The sequence below is a fragment of the Ascaphus truei genome, chromosome 6 (genome assembly GCF_040206685.1).
Source record: "Ascaphus truei isolate aAscTru1 chromosome 6, aAscTru1.hap1, whole genome shotgun sequence".
Classification (NCBI taxonomy): domain Eukaryota; kingdom Metazoa; phylum Chordata; class Amphibia; order Anura; family Ascaphidae; genus Ascaphus; species Ascaphus truei.
The window spans coordinates 36,024,557-36,036,760 of NC_134488.1; the positions used below are offsets into that span (position 1 = coordinate 36,024,557).

At 42.7% G+C, this 12,204-nt stretch overlaps 1 protein-coding gene across 1 annotated transcript in view; it reads left to right on the forward strand.

Annotated features, from left to right (window-relative positions):
- The window catches only part of LOC142498034 (uncharacterized), a 115,233-nt gene that overhangs the window by 88,178 nt on the left and 14,851 nt on the right, over positions 1-12,204 (forward strand). The window contains exons 13-14 of the mRNA XM_075606543.1: positions 1,069-1,310; positions 11,972-12,195. Of these exons, the coding sequence (XP_075462658.1) occupies positions 1,069-1,310; positions 11,972-12,195 (466 nt within the window). The remainder of the gene's footprint in view (positions 1-1,068; positions 1,311-11,971; positions 12,196-12,204) is intronic.

The following is a 12,204-nucleotide window of genomic DNA, read 5'->3' on the forward strand; positions in this document are numbered from 1 at the left end:
AATAAACATTAAAATACAATACAAAAAAACAATACTCTCCAATATAGCCATTGATTGCCAGTATGGTTACCTATGCCCTCAACGGGAGCAAAGATAACCCCAATGGCAGTGAATTGGCACCCTACTACCACACTTCCCCCTCTACCCACATCACCACACATACAAATGGACAAAAGCACTAGTAGCCAAAAATGACTAATAGCATGTTTCCCATTTGTTTTCAAACCAAAATAAATACGCAATAAAAGAAAATTTACATAACAGTACAATACATTACACAGTAGCCAACAGCCAATAAACCCATTGATTGTCACTGTGGTAAACCATGCCCACAATAGGACCTTCGTAAAGTGGATTATCAATCACAAATTTCCTGACCGCCTATATACCTTCGGTCACGGTAGGGGTAGGTGGCTTCACAAAATAAAGGTGAAGCCCGGCTTGCTACCCCTAAAACCTTGTGCATCTGGTCGAGTAAATGCACTCCTATGGCAGATACAGTGTGTGTGTGTGTTCCCCTTAAAAGCATGTTTCCCTGGCCACTGTGTGAGCTCATTGGCTGGGTAAAATATGTGTGTTTGACCCCACGGTAGGAACTAGGTAGAAAACTCAGAACCTGGGATTAGGTCCCTGATAGGGGATATTGGGGGGAAAATGGAACCTAAATATGTGTAAAGGGTTTCTGGACTTTATTACTTTATAACTGTAATTGTCCCCGCTAAACAAGCATGTATTGTGGGACGCGTGTGTATTCCTATGAAGGTGATACCCTATGTAATGTGACGGTGTATTCATATCTATGGGGGCAGCCCCGGTAATTCAATAAGTCGAGGTGCATGCATAGAGATTCTGGATCAAAAGCAGAGGCTGGGAGCGGTTAGGGGTCGGGCCATCTGGCAGGCAGCAAAAGGCGGCGATCAGGTCTACGGATGGGCTCTCAGTAGGTGAGACTCTTTGTTCTATCCAGACTCTGTGGTGCCTATTAGGGATTTAGTGACTGGCTACAGTGTCCTGACAGACCCCTGACTATTGTGAAGATATATTGATGACATATTTTTTATCTGGCAGGGAAGTGTGGACAATCTTGCCCGGTTTTTGGAGTATACAAATATTAATACTCATAATCTCACATTCACATCACAAAGTAGTGCAGTATCTGTGGACTTTTTAGATCTGACAATTTATATTGATGAGAACAAGATTAAGACGAAGACATTTTTAAACAAGTGGACTCTAACAACTACCTGCTTAGAAATAGCTGTCACCACCACAGGTGGCTGGAGAACATTCCGCCGGGACAGCTCAAAAGAGTGAGACGCAATTGCACGGATATGAGTGTGTTTAGAGAACAGTCAAATGTTCTGAAAGACAAATTTTTAGATAGAAAATACAATAAATCTACACTAGAAGATACTATAGCGATAACTAGCGGTATAAGAAGGGAAGATATACTCACGACAAAAATGAAGGCGCCTGATGGAAAATTTGAGGTCCCATTGTCACCCAGTTTAATCAAGACCACAATAAGATTCAGGCTATTTTAAATAAACACTAGCCTCCTCTCCTAAGTGACCCTATTTTAAAGCACCATTTACCAGAACGGCCAAAAGTAATGTTCAAACGTGCAGCTAATATAAAGAACAAACTGGCACCAAGTCTATTTAAGTCAGGCAAACAATTAAGCACTCAGACTTGGTTGCCTAAACCTGAAGGATTCTATAAATGCTTTCAATGTAAGGCTTGTACACTAGGCTCAAAGGTGAAGGAAGAATTCAAGTCTAATGTCACGGGGAAAACTTTTAAGACTAATCATTTTATTAACTGTCGGTCTGATTTTGTTGTGTATCTGCTGTGTTGTCTGTGTGGTCTCCAGTATGTGGGCCGTACCAGTCGCCAACTGAGGGTCCGCATACTGGAACACATGTGCAACATTAGAAAAAAGCTATTGACACATAGCGTGTCTAGTCATTTTGCTTTAAAGCACAAGGGCGGTCCCTCTGGCCTTGTGTATAGGGCCATTGAGCAAGTTCCAATGAACTGGAGAGGTGGAGATAGGTTGGCCAAATTGGCCCAAAAAGAAACCTTTTGGATCTTTACATTAAAGACAATGGTGCCACAGGGTTTAAACATAGACAATGATTTAGGGGCATTTATCGAATAAAACCAATGTTCCCTGTGTAAATCTCTCTTTTTGTTTCATTTCTATTGATCTCTTTTAGTTGGCCTATGTACTGTGTTGTCACTATAGTTTTCTAATATGGTTCATTTCTTCCACAGAACTAATGACTCGGACACAGTGTCATTTTTTTGTGTTATGTTAAATTACACTGTATCCAACAGAGAGAATATCTAGTTTAGTTTCAGGTCGATGTTACACCTTGCATATTGGGTGTATGTATTTGGAGCTCATGGATTGTATCTATTTTTCTCCCCACTTTGGGTTGTTATATCTTTTTGTATTTTAGTAATTTTGTATTTCTGCATACTATTTTTATTATGTTTTTGCTCGTGTGTTTTTAGCGTTTTCATATAAATGTTGTGTATATTTTAAGAGTGTTTTTTAAACTGTTGATTCCTGATGTTAAGTCTTGGCTACAGGTCATATCGTGTGTGTGTGTGTATATGAGTATGACTAACACAATGTGTTTGCACTGTATTGTTTGGAACGTTTGCATGTAATAGATGGACTTATTAAGCTCCCTCTATTGTTATGACCAGCTATTGCCCAATTAAGGATAATATTGCGCATAATGAGCAAGTTATTATTAGCCTGCAGACAAGTCTGTATACATAGAAGATTGATTAGGAATAAGAGTGAGAGGTAGAGGTTTCATGTGGGCCATACGAATTGGAATATTAATTGGTTCCCTCCCCCTCCTCCTCTAATTGATGTATCTTGCGTGTATAAATACAGCAACAAGGACACGCCTGTCACGGTGACTTTATGACAGGCTGTAATTTATACCAATATATATATATATATATATATATATATATATATATATATATATATATATATATATATATATATATTGTGACATAGTCCAAAGATGTTAGGCAGCTTTCTGCCCCATTTTAGAGCAGAAAGTGCAGGAATAGTTACAAATGATCCGTTCCACAGCTTCCCATTACCTCAGGCAGCTGGATGGAAAATCCAGACCACAGATTACAATGGCTCTAGTTCTCCCTCACCTGCTCTTCTAATCACATGCACAGGTATTTAGAGCAGAGAGGTTTTGCATTTCACTCTCTCTCCTTGGAGCCTGGGGGCTGGGGGTGTCGCTACTCTCCTGCATCCAGTATCGAGGTTGACGGCCTCTCCACGTATGACAGTACCAGAGGATTTGCCTGGACACCACGAACAGATAAGACAAAACAAATGGTTACTGTTGTTGCTAAAAGACTGTGCTGTATCTTGTGACCCTAAATGAGAGAGCATTGTTTTAAGCTGGGGAACCAGTTTAGTTGGCCAGCAGCTGTTAGAGAGACTGATTCTGATGTGTAGTTAGATCCCTGAAAGGGATAGGATTTGCTTATATGATTTTGGTTTTATTTCTTGAAATAACAGTGTGGGAAATATGGTAACACTGAAATATGTGAACTGCTGAATGAAAGTATCTGAGTACCTCTAACCTACACATGTTAAAGCTGCAGTACCTTACTTGGATGAAAATAAAGCAGGCAGAAGCCTGAGTTAAGCAGCATAATACTTGGCATGATCCTGTTTGTTGTATAATTAACCCTAGAAGACTGTGTCGGGAAGAACCCAGACAGACGTCAGCACTACAAAAGAGGGGCGTTTGTCACATATGGTGGAGAATGCGGGTCGACACTAAAAAGTCTGTGGGTTTGCAAATAAATGCGGGGGTTTAAAATGGCCGCCGAGCTGAACTAAAGTACAGATGCTATGAGTGAAGTCTGTCCCACTGTGTATATCAGTTGTGCTTCTAGCATACACAGAGAATGTGCGAAGTGTGCCCTGAACCCTGAACCCAAACAGAAAACCAAAATGTTTTGCTGAAGAAGAAAAAAAAAATTTGCATCTAGCAAGTGCTGTTTGTAAAGCTAATGCATTTTGCTGAAGTGAGTGAATTTGCAGCTAGCAAGTGCTGTATGCAAGTTGCTGAAGTGAGTGAAATTGCAGCTAGCAAATTGTTCCTGCCGGGTTTCTAAAATGGCCGACGTGAAATGTTTGTTTTGTAATGTACATAATCATGAAAAACAGTGTCCCTTCAGGCCATACGATGATGATGATGATGATGATGACGACTCGTATGTGGCCCCTGGAGGAGAGCCGTACCCACAGATGAATTTAGTATGCTGGGCCTGTCATAAAGTAGGTCACATGGAAGATGTGTGCCCCAAAATTTTCAAAGACAAACAGCTGCAAAAGCAAGCAACGCCCTATGTGTGCAAGCAAGATGTGGAAGCTGATACCAGTGAGCGTGTGCCCAGTACCACTGATATCTCTGGAGCTAATAAAGCAAAAAGAAAGAAGAAGAAAAAGAAAACTGTCCCTCAAGTCACAGGGGAAGTGACCGAGCCACTTGAACCTGCGCTGTCAGGACATGCGTCAGAAAGGCGCCGAGATGTGCTACAGACCGGAGTGATCGGCAGAATTGTCACGGGAACAGTGGCAAAGGAAAAGGAGGAGCAAAGGGAAGCTGAATCCTTGAACCAGGATAAAGAGGCTTTGGTTTCTGCACTCCAAGCTGCCCGCCATAATTATGAAGTCCTGTGGCAGGATTTGGTGAAGGAGCGAGAATGTTGGAAGAAGGAGCAAGAATCTAACAATAAGGTGCGAGAAGCGAACGCCGAGTTACAGAGGTGTATACTTCCAGCTTTACAAGAGCACGAGGCTTTGAAGAAAACAGAGTCTCTCTTACGGAGTGAGCTGGAAGAGGTGACGACTAGTCTGGAAAAGGCCAACACCGTAATTGTCACCATGGATGAAAAACAGATTAAGTCTGACAAATTGATTGCTATCCTAAAACAGAAATACGGGAAGGCTCTACAAGAGGTTCATGCGCTCAGCACAGAGGTGCAACACTTGCGCCTGGAGGGCCACGGTCTGAACACAGAGCTGGGAATGTTGAAGCAAACCCATGAGATTGCCCTAAGTGAGTTAGAGACTGTAAAGCAAGAAAATGAGACTCTGAAATTGGAAAATTCAGATTTGACTGACCAAGCAGAAAAAATAAAGAAACAGTTGACTCAGGAAAAATTAGAAGTGCAGGAAGCACTGATGCACACTCAGAGCCAGCACCAGGAAGAAATGGACGCTCTGAGAACAGAATTGCGAGATGTGTGCACAAAACAGAATTCTCTCGTGGAGGAACTTAACATTTTGAAAAAGGAGAAAAGCATTAGAATAATTCAGAAGCACTGCAAAGCTCTTATCCAAGGAAGAAGGGAAAGAGAAAATTATCAGCGTAAACGCGCCGCAACTATCATCCTACAGGCTGCCTACAGAGGGATGAAAATTCGTGTGTTCAATCACCGGAATAAAGCAGCCTGTGTTCTTCAATCATTCTACCGTGCCCGCATGGTACGAAACAGGTTCCTCATTATGAAAGGAGCAACTATAAAAATCCAGTCTCTGACTAGGATGACACAGAACAGGATTCGCTATCAAACCCTGAGAAATGCGTCACTGGTTATCCAGCGGTACTTCCGCCTGAATAAATGTAGACCTCAGGAAAGAGAGGTCCAAGACTACATGCCTGCCGGCTGCAAAGGTAAAATGCCACAGGGTACAGCCAGAGTTAGTGAGAGCCCCATCAAGGTGAAGGTGCTCCAGGTAATCAGTGCTTCATCTTCTAAATACCATATAATTGCCCCAAAGGAAAAATCCCAAATCTCTGTGAGTGATGGTCATGAGAAAATACATGGCAGTAAGAAGTACCATAAAGGTTCAAAGGTCGCAAATCAAAAGCGACGAAGGTCAACGCTGGCCTTGAATTTTTCCGGATCTCGCCACTCTGTGCCACAATATAAAGACAAAGACTATCCGGGCCCAGAGTTCCGTCAGAAGCTAAAGAAACAGTCCAGTCATTTGCAGGTTGCAGCGGCCTATGAAATAAAGTCAGGAAATGTAATGGACTGGAAGTCAAAGAAAAAAAAAAAATGTGTTTGGGGAATTGACCGATATTTTTTTTGTTATTACACGTGTGGACTATGTCACGGACACTTAACTATGCAAATAAGCTATTGTAGTTAAGGTATATTAGGCCTCTAGAATAAGCATTTTGTCAAGGGTACAGTGTTATATTGGTTCTCTGTGTTGAAAATGTAGCTAAACTACAAATTAATATACAGGGTTGATGGCCCTTTCAGTTGGTAAATTATATAATGAAGTTCATATTCGTGTCATGTGAATACTTAATGTTGTACTGAGGAGTTAGCTCAAGTATTTCAGGTAGGACGCTCACCCCAGTGAGGTCCATGGCCGCTCACCCCAGTAGGTGTGAGCTGGGGAGGGGGATATGTGACATAGTCCAAAGATGTTAGGCAGCTTTCTGCCCCATTTTAGAGCAGAAAGTGCAGGAATAGTTACAAATGATCCGTTCCACAGCTTCCCATTACCTCAGGCAGCTGGATGGAAAATCCAGACCACAGATTACAATGGCTCTAGTTCTCCCTCACCTGCTCTTCTAATCACATGCACAGGTATTTAGAGCAGAGAGGTTTTGCATTTCACTCTCTCTCCTTGGAGCCTGGGGGCTGGGGGTGTCGCTACTCTCCTGCATCCAGTATCGAGGTTGACGGCCTCTCCACGTATGACAGTACCAGAGGATTTGCCTGGACACCACGAACAGATAAGACAAAACAAATGGTTACTGCTGTTGCTAAAAGACTGTGCTGTATCTTGTGTCCCTAAATGAGAGAGCATTGTTTTAAGCTGGGGAACCAGTTTAGTTGGCCAGCAGCTGTTAGAGAGACTGATTCTGATGTGTATTTAGATCCCTGAAAGGGATAGGATTTGCTTATATGATTTTGGTTTTATTTCTTGAAATAACAGTGTGGGAAATATGGTAACACTGAAATATGTGAACTGCTGAATGAAAGTATCTGAGTACCTCTAACCTACACATGTTAAAGCTGCAGTACCTTACTTGGATGAAAATAAAGCAGGCAGAAGCCTGAGTTAAGCAGCATAATACTTGGCATGATCCTGTTTGTTGTATAATTAACCCTAGAAGACTGTGTCGGGAAGAACCCAGACAGACGTCAGCACTACAAAAGAGGGGCGTTTGTCACAATATATATATAAATATATATATATATATATATATATATATATATATATATATATATAACTGGGTCTGAACTGGGACGAGACTTAGATATGATAAAATATAATGTATTCCTTGATAAAGGTGAACACACGAGATAAACAAATAACAGGCAAAATATAGACACTTACTTAAAGATGGAAATGATGAAACAGTCACATCTGGACTGGCAGTTCATACAGCAATCTTCCATATTTCAGCTGACATCACAGCAGGACTGGCAGCTCATGAAGACTTTGCATGAAGACATTGCATAGCGTTTCTCTCAGCAATCAAGATGGTATAGAAGAACCTTTTAGTAAGGGGTGACTCTGACTTAAATACTATGTCAAACTCATCTCTTAACCCTAGATGCCAAAAAGGCTAGCAAAAGTCTTTGAAGTTGTTTGACTTCCATTGTTTAGTGTGAAGTTTCACACTTAAAAATTCAGTTCCTTTGATCCCTGGGCCAAACATAAACAATTAGGCAATTTAGCCTTTGATCATCAGGCTATGTAAATTCTAGCAAGATGTTCTTCCTGCTTATTACCATAACAGAACAGAACCGAAATTCCATATAAACTGTAAATAACTTAATAACTTCAGTTCAGAAGTACTTACTGGCCCGCGAGACATATTAATACATTCCGTCACACCTGACGCTCCCAATGAGACTAAATATTACCATGTAGTACTAAAATTAAGAGAGATATTAATATCTGGCTCTTAGTATCTGTTAGATATCAAGTGTTTAGAATCATTAGTTGGGGGTAAGTCCCACAAATACACCTATGTAACTCTTAGCACGTTCAGCCAAGGACATCTCATAATATTCTTATATTTAATAAGGTCACCCATTCTTTAGCCCCACTCCTAAATCAGAGGCGTTTGGGCCAGTCTACCACATGGCAGGATACTATGGTTTGTAAGTGTTAGTTATAACGCTCACATTCCACTCCAGCTTCCTGCAAACAGGTAGACTTTGATCAGGGGCTGCTTCCTACCCATTTGGTCGCTCTGCTGACCATTTGCATTTAGTAGGCAGGCATCTTTGAGGGTAAGTTAAACAAAGGGCTATAATCACTGTTTTAACATTAACCCTTTCCCTCCCGCAGCAACCCTAGTGTATGTGTGGGTGCAAACAGATAGAAAACACAATACAGTTACACAGGGGAATAAGCATTTTGATATTGGAGCTAGGTAAAAACACATTACTGGACCTCAGTCCAGTTAACCCCTTGCTTCCCAGGTGAGGGTAGAGGGTGGCCAATTGGGGTGTAACCCCTTTAATCCTGGGCCAAATCCTCACGACCGTCACAACCCCTACCAGCAGGATCCTGAGGAAGCGAGTGCTCTCGCAAAACGCGTTGTTCCCTGCCGGTGTACGTTTTTGGTCACTGTCGGCATCCGTAGTCAAGAAGAGTCCCCTGTGAGTGGTCCTGACGTCGGATGCGCCTCAAGGGGAAAAAAAACGGGAACGGAGGACTCAAGGCGTCGTGTGGAGCGGCATAGTGATTTCTTATGTGGGAGTCTATGCTATTTGTTTTATTATCAATAAATTGTTCATTTATCTAACCTGTGCATCTGCAGTGTGTGGTTACCACAGATCAGTGCCCTGATGGATGTGGACCATGGAGGGGACAAGGACTATTGCCAGGCTGGAGGACTACATCAGTCAGAAAGACTGTCTCACCGCAAGAACCTCAATTTCTTTCAGGCTCAGCAAGCCACCTGAGATTGTGACTGTTCTGGAGCCTTCATCTTAAGGGGGCAGTGTGACAGTGAATGGGGTCCCCAGGCCACCAATTAAAGCATTATACCCAGCTGGGGGGAGGGGGGGGGGGGGGGCTGAGTCATAAAAGGTGACTGTGAAGTGTCAGTTCTGCAGTCCAGAGCTGGATGCAGTCCTGAAAATGTATGATACATTGTGTGAAATGTGCCCCTGAGCTATATTGGGAAATTGTGAGTGCCAGCTCTTCAACCCCATTTGTGGTATATAACTGTTGGTACAATAAAGATGTATGGGGTTTTACTGTTCCAGGAGTGCCAGCGGGGATGTGCAGGCCGTGAGTTTCAGGGGTGACTTTACGGTAAAATGTTGTCTGGGTGTGTTTGGGTAGACGGGGGCCACTTTTGTGGGTTACCCCGAAACATGTTGTAAGAAACATGTTCAGAGGTACGCAATGGAGACTGTTTTAAGGTGAAATTAAAATAAGCTTTATTGCGCTTGTCCCTTTTACACAGCAAAACATATGCAAATAAGCCAAACAAAAACCTATCTCCACTTTGGAGACTATCTACACATGTAGCTCAGCCCTCTCTGACTGGGTTGGTTAGCTAAGCTATTCACCAGCCCCAAAATATAAACATATATACAGATACATAACAGTTCCAAAAGAAAGTCTTATCTGTCTCTCTGGTAGCTGTAGTGGGAAGGCTTCTCTCTTTCATGGTTTGCTGCCTTTTCTACAGGCTATATCAGCAGTCAGGTTTAGAAGTGCTGTCCCCCTTTTTCTTGTTGTCAGCTTGCAGCTCAAGACATCTGTTCATGTGCAGTGTTTCCTTGGTCAGCCCCACGTGTGAGACTAAGGATATCTCTGCTCTTTCTGCTTCCTAGGTCAGCTCAACTCACGTGTGAGCTCAGGAAGAATCTCCCTTCCTGTCTCAGAGGCAGGCTTTTTCTAAGACCTGTAATCAGCCAGGGGGTGTTAGTTAATTGCCTACCAGCAGTTAACCACCACACTGCTGGATTAGAGGCACATTTGTGAACAGGGATAAGTCCCCTGTTACACATATACTCAGGAATCCCCCCAGATTCCTGAGGACATGAGTAACACAGATCACTGGACAAAATCCTCCCTGGAACGCAGTTTGCAGCTCACCGCCAAATCCCCCTGCTTCAGCACAAACCAGGACAGTAAAACAAGGCAGGGAACTGAATTGCATTAATGGTTCTCGGAATATTCCCAAACCCCAGGCCCTAGTGTGGGTTTCAGTACATCTCTCACCAGGGATAAGGTGAAGAGAGTTATAGGGGTTTTAAGTTAAAATGTAGAATGTCAACTCTTGGGCCCGGGCATTGTGTATGCATTACTGTGACTGTGAAAAATACCCCCAACCTACACGGGGCATAAAGGGGTTAATGTTTATCCCAGTCAGGTATAAGACTGAGCAGGTTTGTTTTATTAAAATCAAAGATTAAAACCACATGAAAGTCGATAGCTAACTTTCGTTAGGAGCATCCTAGAAAGATGATATTTTGTTTTGGCATTACTGAGGTACGAACCCTTAAAGGGGTTATGTTTTTGAGCATTAATATTCACCCCCAGTATTAAATGAATGCCCCCTATAATTTTGGTATTCTAAAAAGTTATAAGAGTAAGGAAATTAACATTATAGACAGGAGGGGATTCGCCATCATTCAGTCCAGAACAGAAGATGACACTTAGGGTGTGTAATCCTGGGCTTTGAAATGCGGGATAAGAAACCTCTAAGCTTCAAAGAAATAGACGTGTGAGAGCCATTGGTTCAGAGGGGGGCTTATGGCTACTAGATCAATGGGACATTTGTCCTAGAGGTGTTAAACCTTTTGTTGACACGTAGGGTGTGTAATACTGGGCTTTGAAATGCTTAGCAGGAAACCTCGGGGAGGAAGCCATGCATAATTTTGACTCCTGAGCCCCCATGGGACGCAATTTCCCTGTGTCTGGGATTGACATTCTAAGGTGTTACATGGGGAGGGGGAGAGGTGAACAGTTTGTCCTGACAGATGTCCTGGGAAGTAAGCTTGGCTAGATATGCTAAGTGGCAAGTGGCCAGTGGGGGGAAGATGACATTTTTGTTGCACATGCTCAGTTGCGATACTGAGGCTTTGTGCCAGTTTTTGGAGTGCCTGGCAAACCCTTGCTATAGGTGGGATAATTGGTTCCCTTGCAGTGATTCACTGTAGTCTGAGAAAATGGGACATGTGAAAGATTTAAAAGTTGGTGCAGCAATGAGAGGTCAGAGTAATCTGAGATTGAGATTCATCTAAATTCCATCTTGAAAGAAGTTCCATCTTGTAAGCAGATTCATCTAAGATACAGTGGGCGGTACAGAGACTATTTCATTGCCAATAAAGATTTGTATCAAGCTTCCAGTATTTGTAAGGACTAAGGATGAATTCATCCTGCATTGGGGGAATGAAAATATTACTTTTGGTGGAGAAACAGGGGTTGCAGCTAGCGCCCATAGCCAAGGACTGTTACACGGCTCTTTTTGTGCAGCAACCCCACGTGTGGGAATTCCTGCCTAGAGACTGAATTTCTGTGGATTTCATTCCGTGAACATTTTTATTTCATTTCGCCCCATCCCAGTAAGTGTGTTATTCGTGATAATTTTGTAATTCAAGCTGTGTGTTCATTATGTGAATAAATAAAATTAATTGTATTTCATGCTTTATTCAAAGGATCCAGATGATAAAGTATTAATAAGCTTGGTCTACCGTGACAGGCTATATATTAACTGGTGGCAGCATGTGGGATCTGATTGAATCTATAGTATAGTATCTTGCGGGGTACTGTATCATAGAGGGGAGGCTCTCAGTTAAGAGCTCCCCCAAAGCGTGAGAGAGCGCACACACACGAGTTACAAGAGAAGCGAATAATGCGGTCAATCTTTGCGCCCTCTCTTGTTGCCTGTGGGTGAATCATGGACAGACGAGCGGGACGGTTCTGGTCCTGGGATCATGCCAGGCTCATTGCCTGGTGTAACGAGTATGGGTTACCGACAGCTGGTTGGGCAAAGACAAAGCTGGAGGAAGATTTGGAGCAACATGAAGCAGGCATTTCTGTGCTTGCCAGCACAGCTCTGGTACCTGCAGTTGAGTCACACCAGCACAGGGTAGGCAGAAGGATGCCACCCCTGGAGGAAGATGGACAAGGTGAGGGAG